The sequence below is a fragment of the Centruroides sculpturatus genome, unplaced genomic scaffold (assembly GCF_000671375.1).
Source record: "Centruroides sculpturatus isolate CEXI.00-Female unplaced genomic scaffold, Cexi_2.0 scaffold917, whole genome shotgun sequence".
In the NCBI taxonomy this organism is placed as follows: Eukaryota; Metazoa; Arthropoda; class Arachnida; order Scorpiones; family Buthidae; genus Centruroides; species Centruroides sculpturatus.
In genome coordinates, this window is record NW_019385056.1 from 25812 (window position 1) to 42594 (window position 16783).

The 16783-nt window shown below is 27.6% G+C and overlaps 1 protein-coding gene across 1 annotated transcript in view; it reads right to left on the reverse strand.

Annotated features, from left to right (window-relative positions):
- LOC111634032 (protein SMG7-like) overlaps window positions 1–16783 on the reverse strand; it is a 96333-nt gene that overhangs the window by 25754 nt on the left and 53796 nt on the right. The window contains 3 exon segments of the mRNA XM_023378708.1: window positions 255–479; window positions 16104–16192; window positions 16497–16650. Coding sequence (XP_023234476.1) covers window positions 255–479; window positions 16104–16192; window positions 16497–16650 — 468 coding nt within the window.

Here is a 16783-nt window from a genome sequence, read left to right on the forward strand (position 1 = left end):
TTTTTAATATAATATAAATTATTAAAAATATTTTTTATTTTTATTTTTTATATGTGCTGATCTAGAATTTAATTTAGTAAACAAAACTATATATTACTATTGTAACTTTAAAGAAAATTCATTTTTACAATATGTTTAATTTGATACAATTTATTATTTTACAAAAATAAATATTAATGAATAATTCATAAATAATTTAATGTATTCTTTAAGAAAATCTTTATTTAATTATTATTATTACTTGAATATCATACCTAATAGTTCCATAACTAAAGAAGCTGATTTTTGTTCATCTCCACTTATTAATTCATTTTCTTGTTTACCTCTTTCCCATTCTAAATTACCTAAAGCATGCTCTACAGCAAACATACAAATAGCAGCCATTTGTATTAATTGCCAAGTTTCCATTTTCTCAGCAATAATAAGAGCTGGAAGGGATGACATCAAATGACATAACATTCTCTCTGCTTTTCTTAGATCTATAATAAATATTTTATTGTGTTAGTATGAAAATAAGGAAATTATTATTAACATCATTTCTATTAAATATCATATTGCATCAATTTAAAAACTTTAAGGGTAATCTATCAAATTTCAATTTTAAAATATTCAATAAGTTAAAAGTTAATAAATTATATATATTTAATACAATATCAAATATTAAAAAACCAAGTATAAATATTTTGGTAACTAATAGAATAAAATTTGGATTTATATAGATCATTACATCGATAACATGAACAAGATGTAAACACTACAATTTTTCACAAAAATTTTGTCATTTATTTTCAAATATGAAATAATATCTATAATAATATATCTTTAAATAACTGATATAAATATTTAGGAATGATGCACTGAGAAAAAATGCACTTGCTATGTAAACACCATCTGTTGTTTGCTCCCAAGTCATCTCTCATTCTTGCTGTGAAAGCATCTCTTGCATTATGCTCATGTGTTTTCAGTGCTTTTTTTTTAGCTTTATTTTTAGTGTGCTTGATTATTATATATATAACCCCTGTCCCCCAATCTATTAACCATCATGGTTAATAGATTGGGTTAATAGATCCAAGAAGAGTATGGAATCAATGAAGCCTAAGATAAAAGTTATAGCATTTAAGATGCCAAAGCCAACAGTGTACAACCAGTAAATGCAATTTTCATTTTATTATACAGTATTTATATATTTTATTTATTGTTTCATGTTTTAAGTTATTATTTAGGCATTTAATAGTGTTACTTTTACCTTAAATTATGTATTTGCTGTTTATTGAAATGGGTATTGTTAGGGTCTGGGAATGTATTAATTCACTTTTCATTATTTCTAATAGGAAAAACTGATTTGGACTTTGAACAGTTCAGAATTCAAACAGCCTCCTGAAATGAATTAAATTCAAAGTATGAGGAACCACTATTATGTTATTATAAAAACAAATTTTTCAATTAGAAAATTCTCGAGAATTCTGTAATCCTGTGTCTGCAGGTGTATAGGAATGCTACCAGTAAATCAATGATCCAAAACTACATACTTAGATCTAGCTCTTAATTTTAGTTACTGATGAAGAGCCATAAAATATAAGTTGGCTCAAAATGTATATAGTTATGTATGTAATCAACCAAAATAATCATAATTAATCTATAGTTTTGGATTGTTGAATTACTGGTAGCATTCCTATGTACCTGCAGATGCAGGATTATGGAATTCCCAAGAATTTTCTAATTAGAATATAGCTGGTATCCCAACAAGAAAGGAAGCATTTTTCAATTGTTACCCAAAGATTTTGATATACTAAATTCTTTCTCTTTGAAAGTTCATGGAAATTATTATTGATTGATTTGTATAAAACAGTGTTTCTCAACGGGGGCGATAGGGCCCCCAAGTGAGCGTTTTTCTGTGTTGAGGGGCGATTTGTAACAATTTATATTTTGGGGGGCGAAAAACAATTTTCTGGGCAATATAGTAAAACATTATATTAAGAATGATTAGATATTTTATTCGTTATATTGTACAATAATTAAACAAATAACATTATACTAGTCACTAGTCTATTCAATGTAGTACGAATTTGGCATTAGCCTTGGCCCTCGGCATCAGAATTTTGAAGTGAAGGGGGCAATACTACGTTGAAGGGGGCGTCGATTCATTACAGGTTGAGAAACACTGGTATAAAATATTAATAAATATAATTTTTTCATATTCAGATGTTACAAATGATCTTCCACTTATTTTAAAAAATAAATTTAAAACTCAGTTGCTTTTTTTATATTAAAACTGTTATGAAAATATATTGTGTAACTGTGACAAAAAAAATCTTTTTGAAAAACTATTTTAAATTATAAATGCTAGCATCATTCCAGGATAATTTTTTTTTCTTATAATGTACAGTAGATTGGTATTATAATTTTCTTTTAATTTACTCTTACAATAAATAAAATTTTAATACATTTCTGAGATTTTACATAACAACAAAATTGAATTCATTCTTATTACAGTATTTCTAATAAATAAATAACACAGTTTAGTTTTTATACTGACTTGTGAGTAACATTTATAGATCAATTTATATTTAGTTAACATCAATTAATTTTTTAAACTCTTTCTGCCCTGTGGACAGTAAAAAGACATTATCTTCATGCTCACAATGAATGAGAAATGGGGCATGACATATTAGGATGACCATCCCCAAAAATTCCTCAAATTTTTTGACTGTTTGAATTCAATCCTGGGTCACAACAGCAGTATGCTGACACCTCAATTGCCTTGGCAACCCAGCCAGCTAATATTAATTAGTATAAAAGTTTATTTTATGTTATGTAAAGAAGATCAAAAATATATGTATCAAAGATTCAAAATATTACAATTTTATTACTTTCTTTAATAAATTATAATATATTATTTTAATAAGAAATATAAAACCTTACATACAGTAATTTAAACTCTTTCCTTCTAATTCAAGTTATGGCTGACCTTGAAAAAATTTATTTATATGTAAGATTGTGAAATATAAGGAAAAGTAATATTATAATTACCAGAGCCTAAATGTACTGCAGCATGAAAATGGAGAAATCCTGTAATATACTCAAAAGCAGACATTCTTGCTTTTCCTTCAAATGAATTTCTGGAAATGAAAATATATTTTAAATTATGAGCTTTAAACTAAAAATATCAATAATAAAAAATAATATAACATTAATGTTAAGCCCCAAGCTCGAGCTATCTTGGGCAAGTTACATAGCGTTATATAAAACTCGGCGTTTGGACCCCCTAAAAATTTTTTGTTTTTTTTTTGGGGGATTTTTGGAATGTTTTTTAAGTCTCCAAATTTTTTCAAAATTTTTTCCTCACGCGAAAAAATTTTATCGCTATTTTAATTTACCTTTAATGATGCATGATTCACGATTTAATTGTTTTTTAATGGGAGTTTGATATCAAATTTCATTAATCATTCTAAAGTTGTAGTGCATGGATTTTCCTTCCGTAAAGTTATTTAAAGCTAGTTTTCTGATGTCAAAAACAACCTCCAATAGTTTTTAAATTTTTTTAATTAATAGATTTTATTATATATAAGTTTAATTAAGTCGGGGGGTTGGAAATCGCAATTAAAATTTTAATTTTTTAAAAATATTTAAAAATATACGACCAGCTAGTATTCACCCTACTATAAACCCATCACCTCCCGAGACTTCTGAGAATGTCCCGGGAAATCCAACTCCAGCTGTGTTCAAGGTCATCCAGCTGTGTAAACAATGACTCATCAGGGTCAGATTTCACAGAAAGGGGAGACAAAGGAAAATAAAATTTGAAGCTTTTTCTTCAAAATTAATGCATTTCTTTCAGTTTTACGTATTTTTTATGTTTAATTATATTAATATCAAAAATTTCTAGAGTCCCAAGGAGTTAAAAGTTTGATTAAACTAAGTCAAATAATTAATTGAACTATTGGTGATATTATCTACTATCTCTCATGGTGAAATTATTGAACTAACTTTACCATGAGAGATAGTAGAGTTTATATATCATAATAATCTATATATACAGAATATATTAAAGCAAAATCTATTTCTAATTTGTTAAGGTACTTGTGTCTGAATTACAGTACATTTACATTTTATATATAGTTTTAAAGCTTATTTAATATGGATTAGTCCTATTGCATCTGTGTGTTTAATTTCATTTGAAATAACTAGAATAAAAAATATTCTCAATTTCACTCTTGCCATACTGGCTCTCCTCCCTGCCATTCCAGCTAATGAACTTACCAGTATAAAAATGCTTCAGAAAATAACTTCAAATTGATATTGAGTGACTTCTGATTATTTTTTATTTTTAGTTATTAATAGAAAGATTATTGTAAATTAAAATTTTGGTTAGGAGAACTAATGTCATTTATTTCAAATACAAAGATAATTCAAAAACTAAAAGTAATTTTATTTGAACTTGGGTACTATACAAGTTCATGCAAATATGCAAATTAAACAATTTATTTTTCAACTTACTCCCACATTACTGTTACACAATTCTTATAATGGTCTAGAAGCTTGTGGTTTCCATCAGAGTTTTGCAGCTGGGCATGTAGCCAATCATGTGCCACTACTTTTACTCCTTTATCACTATCAAATCTGACCATGTAAGGCTTCTTTTAGGGGTCCAAATAAATGATAATTGGTAAAAGTGAAGTCCAGGCTGTTGATGAACAAGCTATTTGACATGCAAGGTTGATGGCAACCACCAACTCATCTATCATGTTCATACTTCTGAACTTGAACCATTTGATCTACAGATAAACTTTGAGACATGCAGCTGCTTTCATACTGTGCTAACATTCTTCAGTGCACTTCTATAGGTTTTATGCCTTCTGCCTCCAAAAAGTGGATTACAAAATGCAGTTCCTACAATGTGCAGCTGACAAGTGATACATCCATCCTTCCAAGGTAACAGTTGAAATGATAATGCTATTACCTTAGAAAACTTGTATGACACATATTCATATACATCATATCCAGTTTACTTCATCCTCCAATAGCAATAATAGAATTTCTGAATTGCTTTTACTTTTTGAATTACCAGGAGGCCCAAGGATGGCCAATCAAATTTGTCTCTTTTTATTCATAAGTACTGGTGCTAGTCAATATATTGTTGGCACTGGTCCATATATTTTCCATATTGTTTGAACAAGTCCCATCTGCTCATATGAATTACCTACATAATATAGTGACTAAGCAAAGAACTTTATAAGCAGGTGATAATGAAATAAAAAACCATATTCGATTAAATGTTGTTTGCTGAGAAATTTTATAAGTCATTTATTAATAAATTTATTTGCTTCTTTATTTCTCCTAATTATTTGTAATTTAACAATAATTTTTTATAGCAAATAGCTAGTTTAATAATTTTACTTTATTTAAATAAAATAAAATATTGTTATTTATTTTACTTAAATAAGCTGAACATTACACACAATTCGTAAAAACTTAAAAAGAAACTTTTGAAATGATACTAACCCATCAGAAAGCATTTTAGAGAATAATTTCTGTAAATTTGTGGCTGCTGCAGGGAAAGGATGTTGAACAGCTAGACTTCTTACATAAAAGAATACAGTAGATAACTTTTCTCCACTGGCAGCTTCTAAAATAGCTAATTGATTGTACGGTTGGCCTGTAAGAAAAAGAAACTACTATTGCAGAAAAATCTAAAATGAAAATCATATTTAAGTTTGAAAACCTAATTTTAAAACTTTTCAAAAATTATTTTGTAATATTTTCTATATACTTTTATTACAATTATGAAATTTCTTATTTATACAAATTTACATTTAATGAAGACTTTTTTAAAGTATAATGACCTAACTTGATATGAGTATATTTAGAGTGATCAGAACAGCATTAATCATATTTTCAAAATTATTTCTTTCATATGATTAAACTGTCTTGAATTCTAAAATATCAAAATTCTAATATCAAATATCAATTTCTACATTATATTTTGTTTTATGATAAGGCATTCAATACTCAAGAAAGCAATGAGGAAAGAAAAATGTCACAAAGAAAGAAAATTTTATGAAATAAAATTCATTTCTATTTGATGCATCAGTTTAATAATCATAATTTTAGATTACAGTGATACCTCAGTTTTTGTCAATAATACATCTGAAAACAATCGCTGAAATCCAAGACCAAAAACTGAAGCAATTATTTCCATATGAATCAATGTAAATCCAATTAATTCATTCTAGACACTCCAAAATTCATACCAAAAACACATTTTATCGAGAATAAATATAGTGTTTAATACTAAAAACTAATGATGCACCAATAAGTGAAATGGCTGATTACTGATTAATCGACCACGCATTATCGGTCGATACTGATTAATCAGCCTATTAGTGTTAATAATTTATTGTGTTCATAGTTAAATAATATTATGATTATTATCTCATTACAGTAGAGTATCGTTTATATGAAAGCCAACTGGTTAAGCAACGTTTCGGTTGATCGAAAGCATTCCAGTTGGCAAATTTTCACTAGTGCTGTGGTGCTGCGACCTTTGGCTATGTCTTGGGCTACTCCAATATTTTTTTTTGTTGGTGTGTGTATTTTAGCTGGCAGCACTGGCACTCTTGTGTGGTGTTTTTTTGATGACTGTGTCCAGATGTGGGTCATGCTGAATCAAACGTTTTTGATACTAGATTAACTTCTAAAGTATAATTTCTATTTTTTCAATATATTTATTTTGTTTGTACAAAATAAAGAAATCATTTTTAACGATACAATAGCCATGATTATGATTATTATAAAAATTTACATTAGGCTTAACATCAACGAAAAATCAACGCAAAGTGACACGCAACGGAGAAAAATTTCAACATGGGACAGGTTAATATATTTTTTCATACATAATCGATTATCCAAAAAATAAGTTATCTGAACAACCCCAGTCCTGAATTGATTTGGATAAATGACACTCTACTGTATTATTCTTAATAAAAATATAAAATTTCATATGATAAACATAATTTTATAACAATTTGTTATATAAATAATCTATATAAATAAAAATGTAATGTTTGTTTGTTCCTAATAGCTAATCTCTGAAAGTTCTTCACTGAATGCTTTGAAATTTTCACACAATGTTCCATTCAAATATGGGTGTGTTTTTATATAAAATACATGTCAAAATTCCCTCCCATGAGTTAATAATAAAAAAGTTATTTTTTAATGCAATCTCATAAGAGATGGCACTACACACAATTTTAACTTCATACTAGTGTGTCTGTGTCTTATATTTTCTTAAACAAATATTTTTCGCCTGGAAAATTATGAAATACTTAGCTATAAAAGTTTAAAAATTAATTAAATCGTATTTACAATTCCATATTTTTTTGTTTATTATTGCCATATAGTTCAAGAGATATTTCTGAGAACAAAACTTTGGTTCGAGACATTAAACTTACAGGAGATGAACTCTTAAGGACATTTTCTTGCAATCCAACTAAGTGGTAAGAGCGAGGATACTACCGCATACATTTTAATCAGAAAAATAGAATTATTTTTAAAGGTAATTTGATGTTTAAAGAGGAATTAATCTATACAAATAAAAATGTAATGTTCATTTGTTCAAAATCTTAAATCTCCAAAAGTTCTTCACTGATTGTTTTGAAATTTTGACACAATGTTGCATTCGAATTTGCATGTGTTTTTATATAATTTAAATGTCAAAATCCCCCCTGCAGAGGAGATGGATAGGATTAAGACTTACCATGAAAAACTGCTTCTATTATACTATTTTAGATGCAGTTTTTTGCATTTTTGATTGCATTTTAATAGGGTTCATCAACAGAATGTATACTAAGAAGAGATTTTTCAAAATTCCCCATGGGGGAAGTGTTATACATTTATAATAGATACATTTTGAGCCACAGCAATGCATGGCTGGGTCTGCTAGTATTTAATATGAAGCTATTTTTTCTTTTTCAGATTTGTGTATTAAATTAAAATAATAAATTATTATTTTGAAAAACTTTTTAATTTTAATTAATAGCCAAATTCAAAACCTTCTTGGCTTCCAGTATTGCTTGAAAATTTTTTAAGAAAGATAAAAACAAGAAGTTTTCCAAGTGCAATTTATGGCTTCTATACTCAGAGGTGAAAAAAATGCTAAAACTTTTACCATCACAAACATGATAAATTATCTCAAAAAAATCATCATGAAAACTTTTAAAAAGAAACTGGAAAGATGAAAAGAAAAAGTTTCGAAACCAAAGAAGCTGGACATTCATCAGTAACAATGGAAACTCATATCCAAAGACAAGCTACTTTAATTCAATTAATAGAGAAGAAAAAATGATCAACAATCCAAAGAAGTTCATTATTTGATTGAAGAAATGATAAGTGTAGATACACAGCCATACTCTGTTGTGTCTAATTTAGGATTTCAAAGATTAATAAAAGAAATTTTTCCTAATTACAATATTCCCAGCAGAAAATACCATCCCTGATATATTTCAAAAAGTTCAATCAAAAATTCACAAAGCTATTAATGATGCAAAATATATTTCTTTAACTGCTGATATTTGGACAGCAACTACAAACAATTCTCCTTTTTTAAGTGTAACAGCCCACTGGTTGAAGGATAATTTTCAGCAAGAAAAAGCTGTTTTGCGAATTGTTCCCTTTTAGGTTCCACACAGCTACACAAATCAGTGAACAGATAAAGTGGTTCTTTATCAGTATACGTTGACAAGTGCTAAGATATTCTTAGTACTGACTGACAGATTCTGCAGCAAATATGGTAGCTGGAATCAGGAATTGCAATTTAGAGGCATTATCATGCTTTATACTGCAGCTGACACTAAATGAATTTTTGTATATTTTCTCAACAAAATGTAGAAACTATAATCACAGTTAATAGAAATAATGTCACACATTTTAATCATTCTGCTGTAGCTGTAATCAAATTGGAAAATTTGAACACAAGTTAGGTTTGCAGAAACACAAATTAATTCAAGATGTTCCTACTTGCTGGAATTCTACATATTACACGTTGCAAAGAAACTTGGAACAGCAAAAAGCCCTTGTCACGTATGCTATATATAAGAAAATTCCTACATTGAGACAATATAAGTGGTCTCTCATTGAAAAAATTGTTCTACTTTTAAAACCATTCAAAAAATTACTGTGGAAGCCAGCAAACAAGAAACCACCTCATCTTCAATAATTCCCACAATAGATACTCTGAAATTATCTTTATCAAAAGCAAAGAACAGTAGTTCCTTAGTGGCATTAATTAATTCCACAATAGGTGGACTAAAAGATTCAATAAAAAAATTTTTTACCATATGTAGAAAACAAGTCTTTATACTTGTCATCTTTATTAGATCAAAGATTCAAAATAAAATTTCAAAAGAAGAGTATGGTAGAGGAAATGAAAACATGGACAATTGATAGCTTAGATGATGTTGGTTCCAAAATCTCAAGAAAAATTAAATTCTGAAGCTTCTACTTCTGGAAATGATCAAGATGGAATACAATCTCTAAGTTTTTCTAATTTATTTGATGAATTAGCTTCTGGTAAATAAAAAAATGAAGAAAAGTATATTTTTAAAAAGAAATAAAAAATGAAACAAACAAACAAACATTTCGATCAAGAATTAGAAGAATATTTACATTTATCTCTTATACAAAGACATAGTGATTCATTTCTGTGGTGGAAGTTCAAAAGAACTTTTTCATAATTTGAGCAAAATAGCTATAAAATATCTAAGTGCCCCAGCATCTTCCATCGAAAGTGAAAGAATTTTCAGCACTGGAAATTACATTTATGATCTGGCAAAAAATAGGCTATGCCCCATTATCATGTTTTTGCATTACAATTTAAGGGTTTTAAAATTTGAATATTAAATTTTTATTTGTTATATATGTTTAAAGTTTAAACTTTAAATATTCAATAAAAAAGATAGTTTTGAATAGGTTATACTATACCTTATAACATATACATATTCATAAAAGTAATAATTTGAGTTGAAAATTTTTTTTTAATATTCAGTTTGTCATGTAATAAATAATAAATATATAACGGAAATGTATAATTTTTTTATTACTAGCCTTATACATAACATTCTAAGAAAAATATTAAAATGCAAAATTGGCCAATTATCAAAACCAATTAATCGGGGAAAAAAGCCAGTACTGATTAATCAGAGAGATGGCTAAAATAGCTGATTACCAATTACTTACCAATTAATCAGTTTATCCTTACTAAAAACAATAAGAAATTAACATAAAAAACTAATATAAAGAATAAATGAACATTTAAACATGGCATTCGAAGGCTACTGGCTCTGGAAACTTTCTTTTGTCCCATGATGGAGCTAAAAGGAAAGGAAAAGCAATGGAATTGGCTAGACGTGCAGGGTAATGCTCACAACACCAAACTGAGACAAAAAACGAGAAACAACGTCACACTGAGCCAGAAAACACGAGTCATCCTTTGTTTTCACAAAATTAGCGGCAAGATCACATGGGCATGCGGACGAAATCCAAGGCAATCAACAAAAACTGAGACAAATTTTTCACATAAAAAAATTCACAAAAACTGAAACCAATAATAACCAAAGTCAACAAAAACCAAGAAATTACTGTATTCCCATAATATGGGAATCAATGGCATAGCCACATATTCAGCACCCTGGAGCAAGTAGAATGGGTGCGCCCCTTGTTCCTAGAAAGAGATCTCGCAAAATTTGTTTTGAACATTTAATTTAAAAACATATATCTAATTATTTTGATTTAAAACATTACTTAATAATTTATTTGAGATTCCAGGCATTTCAAAAATATATTCAATTTGATAAATATATAATAATAAAATATAATATAATTCTTTAAGTACGGAGTACCTAATAATATTTACTACATAGTATATAAACTGTATTGACAAAATGTATGCAAGTTTAGTTTCATAACAAATACATAATAATGTGATTGACCGATTTGCAAACGAAAAAGCGAGTAAACAACAATCTTGAAGATAAAAAAACTTCAAGATTGTTGTTTACTCACTTTTTTGTTTGCAAATTGGTCAATCACTTTCTCCAGATCAAGCTGACAAGCTATTGTTTTTTCAATTGATATAGCCAATGGAACTAAGACAGTGTTGTGACATGCTACTTCTTAAATAAATTTTGATTAATTTTAGTTTTGAAAAACTTCGTTCTGCTTTTGCTGTTATCGCCGGTAAAGTTAAAAAAAAAAAAACAGAAGTGTTGCAATAATGTCGGAGAAGCTACTTGAGGCTGCAGTGTGAATTAAAAGTAGTTCAACAACTTCACATTTAGAAGTAATTTATTTTACCTGAGTATAAAATACATTTGAAATCGAAGCAGTTCAGGTCTAAAACTAGGCGAAATGTCGGAGGGATATGCCGATTGTAAAAGTTCTGAACTTTCCAGAATATTTTTATCAGATGACGCGACAAGATATGCAAGTATACACTTTTTAAATGATAATCATTTAAAAAGTGTACAAAATTGTCGAATATGGATTCAAATTTAACAGTTAATTGATTAATTATTAAATGCAAACATTTTTTTTACAAATGTTTTTACAAGTTTTTATTTTGCCCTTTTTAACTTGGCACCATCATAATTTGTGCACCTGGAGCAATTTGCTCCAACTGCTCCACAGTAGCTATGCCTCTGATGGGAATATGGTAATACCTTCAAATAAAATTCGAAATTTAATTAATGACAAAATTATATCATCAACTGGATAATTATAATTTATTTATTTATCCATTTTGTGCACAGATTAAAACTGACTATTGGAATACAAATAAATAATGATAAATGAATAAATACAAACACAATTATAATCTGATATATATTGAAATTAAATCAATAGAAATAAAATAATTATGCCAAAGAATTAGGACAAAAAATAGATCATAAAATGCAGAATAAAATATACTTCTGATACTCTAAATACAGATACAATATATTATTATGGAATATTCTAAGCAAACATTTTAAAATTATTCATAAATATAATTTTAAATTATTTTAAAATTATAAATAATTTTTGTTAATAATATTCATTAATTTTTATATTTATTTTCCTCTAATGGGTGAACAGATTTATTTGTACCTGACACTGACAATGGAAGGAAGCGGGCAAGTCTTTGATGATATAAGATTACACCCATCATTTACTGTATTTTTTCTCCCTAGTCATCACAAAATTATTTGAAAATAATTTATGTATTTTTGAATAATTTAAACTTCTGGTGTAATGACATAATTAGGAGGAAAGTTATATCTTCATTTCTGATAATTGATGATGATGGCAAAGAAAAACATATTTTTGCCAATGCAATACATGAACAGTTCTTAATTCATTTTAATTTTATTGATTAGAACATCTTTAACTAAAGTGACTTTTTTAGAATTTTGTAAATAGAAAATTATTTTCCAGTATTATTAAAATTTTCATAATGTCTTTATTTTTAATATCAAAGTTTCCTAAAATTTATTAAATGCTAATTGAAATAAGATAGAAATAAAAACAAAATTTTACTTTAATTCATTCTACAAAGATTGCAATATTTTTGAAAGATGTTCAGAAAATCAGACAATAATAAATACAAAAAGTAATAAAAAAAAATACTACTACTTTATAAATATGCTGAATTTAATTAATAAAACAATTATTTATGAAAGGAACTACCTTTTTCTTTCAACTAAAATGTAATGTTTCTGCTGGTAAGAATAAGAAAGAAAACAGAAACCCAGAACTAAGCATTTTTTACATTTCTCAAACTTTACCGTATGATATCACTTATAAAATTATCAAAGAACATTATTTATAAAGATATTTTTCCAATAACTTTGTAAATTTACATTTCATAAATAAAAAATTCATTGCAACTATCAATCATACTAGTGATGAGTATATTAAAGGCTGAATAGACATGAATACAAATACAGTAGGACCTCGATTATCCAGACTAATTGGGAATGAAGGTAGTCCGGATAAGGAAAAATTCGGATAATCGAAAACTTTAATTTGTCTTTTAATGATAATACAACGCATTTTCTTTTCGATGACATATCAGTAATATTAAAAATAAATACTGTATTTAAATCATAATCAAATTTTCAAGAAACAAACGTTCCTATTGAATTTGGACTACTACTGACCAGCACTATTCTATTCGTTCTATTCTATTCGTCTCCCCCTGGTTCATATGGAGATAACAGCCTTAGTGTGCCTTTTCTCTGATAAGTTCTGACCAGTGCTAACAGACTATCTATTGTTTAAAAGGCCCTTTGGTAGTGCAAGAAGACGGATTTTATAAAATAAAAAGCAGTTGAAACTGAATTTTTATGAATAAAAATTTGACAAACTATCGTTTTATGACGAGCAAAACTTTTTCGTCGTGTTTGCGGCTTTTAAGTAATGCATAAACCTTCGAGGCGTGAGGCCCTTCGGATCGCGAGGCATAGGTGGTGGCCCACATTGCCCGTGCACTGCCCTTGGTCATAGAAATGATGTAATTTGAATATAAATTATTTATAAATATGTATGTCAAGTTATATTTTTATTACGACGCAAAATATATTTAAGAGTTTACGACCACTGTGCTGGGTGAGACGTTGTTGAAATAAAAAAAGTTATGCATTCCATCATGTACATAAACAGTATCATAATTCGCCAAGTGCAAATCAGCAAATTCGTAAAATTTTTGTTTATTTTGAACAATCCGAATAATCGAAAATCTGGATAATAGAGATCCGGATAATCAAGGTTCAGTAGTATATTCATAGGTCATCTCCAAATTTTATTATTATTCTTTCTTTCATATTATACCACTAAATATTAATATTTAATAAATCCCTAAAATAATTTATTGCAATAATTGCCATAATATAATATATTATTTTTATTTAAAATGATTNCTAAGTCAAATAATTAATTGAACTATTGGTGATATTATCTACTATCTCTCATGGTGAAATTATTGAACTAACTTTACCATGAGAGATAGTAGAGTTTATATATCATAATAATCTATATATACAGAATATATTAAAGCAAAATCTATTTCTAATTTGTTAAGGTACTTGTGTCTGAATTACAGTACATTTACATTTTATATATAGTTTTAAAGCTTATTTAATATGGATTAGTCCTATTGCATCTGTGTGTTTAATTTCATTTGAAATAACTAGAATAAAAAATATTCTCAATTTCACTCTTGCCATACTGGCTCTCCTCCCTGCCATTCCAGCTAATGAACTTACCAGTATAAAAATGCTTCAGAAAATAACTTCAAATTGATATTGAGTGACTTCTGATTATTTTTTATTTTTAGTTATTAATAGAAAGATTATTGTAAATTAAAATTTTGGTTAGGAGAACTAATGTCATTTATTTCAAATACAAAGATAATTCAAAAACTAAAAGTAATTTTATTTGAACTTGGGTACTATACAAGTTCATGCAAATATGCAAATTAAACAATTTATTTTTCAACTTACTCCCACATTACTGTTACACAATTCTTATAATGGTCTAGAAGCTTGTGGTTTCCATCAGAGTTTTGCAGCTGGGCATGTAGCCAATCATGTGCCACTACTTTTACTCCTTTATCACTATCAAATCTGACCATGTAAGGCTTCTTTTAGGGGTCCAAATAAATGATAATTGGTAAAAGTGAAGTCCAGGCTGTTGATGAACAAGCTATTTGACATGCAAGGTTGATGGCAACCACCAACTCATCTATCATGTTCATACTTCTGAACTTGAACCATTTGATCTACAGATAAACTTTGAGACATGCAGCTGCTTTCATACTGTGCTAACATTCTTCAGTGCACTTCTATAGGTTTTATGCCTTCTGCCTCCAAAAAGTGGATTACAAAATGCAGTTCCTACAATGTGCAGCTGACAAGTGATACATCCATCCTTCCAAGGTAACAGTTGAAATGATAATGCTATTACCTTAGAAAACTTGTATGACACATATTCATATACATCATATCCAGTTTACTTCATCCTCCAATAGCAATAATAGAATTTCTGAATTGCTTTTACTTTTTGAATTACCAGGAGGCCCAAGGATGGCCAATCAAATTTGTCTCTTTTTATTCATAAGTACTGGTGCTAGTCAATATATTGTTGGCACTGGTCCATATATTTTCCATATTGTTTGAACAAGTCCCATCTGCTCATATGAATTACCTACATAATATAGTGACTAAGCAAAGAACTTTATAAGCAGGTGATAATGAAATAAAAAACCATATTCGATTAAATGTTGTTTGCTGAGAAATTTTATAAGTCATTTATTAATAAATTTATTTGCTTCTTTATTTCTCCTAATTATTTGTAATTTAACAATAATTTTTTATAGCAAATAGCTAGCATCATTCCAGGATAATTTTTTTTTCTTATAATGTACAGTAGATTGGTATTATAATTTTCTTTTAATTTACTCTTACAATAAATAAAATTTTAATACATTTCTGAGATTTTACATAACAACAAAATTGAATTCATTCTTATTACAGTATTTCTAATAAATAAATAACACAGTTTAGTTTTTATACTGACTTGTGAGTAACATTTATAGATCAATTTATATTTAGTTAACATCAATTAATTTTTTAAACTCTTTCTGCCCTGTGGACAGTAAAAAGACATTATCTTCATGCTCACAATGAATGAGAAATGGGGCATGACATATTAGGATGACCATCCCCAAAAATTCCTCAAATTTTTTGACTGTTTGAATTCAATCCTGGGTCACAACAGCAGTATGCTGACACCTCAATTGCCTTGGCAACCCAGCCAGCTAATATTAATTAGTATAAAAGTTTATTTTATGTTATGTAAAGAAGATCAAAAATATATGTATCAAAGATTCAAAATATTACAATTTTATTACTTTCTTTAATAAATTATAATATATTATTTTAATAAGAAATATAAAACCTTACATACAGTAATTTAAACTCTTTCCTTCTAATTCAAGTTATGGCTGACCTTGAAAAAATTTATTTATATGTAAGATTGTGAAATATAAGGAAAAGTAATATTATAATTACCAGAGCCTAAATGTACTGCAGCATGAAAATGGAGAAATCCTGTAATATACTCAAAAGCAGACATTCTTGCTTTTCCTTCAAATGAATTTCTGGAAATGAAAATATATTTTAAATTATGAGCTTTAAACTAAAAATATCAATAATAAAAAATAATATAACATTAATGTTAAGCCCCAAGCTCGAGCTATCTTGGGCAANTTAATAAATTTATTTGCTTCTTTATTTCTCCTAATTATTTGTAATTTAACAATAATTTTTTATAGCAAATAGCTAGTTTAATAATTTTACTTTATTTAAATAAAATAAAATATTGTTATTTATTTTACTTAAATAAGCTGAACATTACACACAATTCGTAAAAACTTAAAAAGAAACTTTTGAAATGATACTAACCCATCAGAAAGCATTTTAGAGAATAATTTCTGTAAATTTGTGGCTGCTGCAGGGAAAGGATGTTGAACAGCTAGACTTCTTACATAAAAGAATACAGTAGATAACTTTTCTCCACTGGCAGCTTCTAAAATAGCTAATTGATTGTACGGTTGGCCTGTAAGAAAAAGAAACTACTATTGCAGAAAAATCTAAAATGAAAATCATATTTAAGTTTGAAAACCTAATTTTAAAACTTTTCAAAAATTATTTTGTAATATTTTCTATATACTTTTATTACAATTATGAAA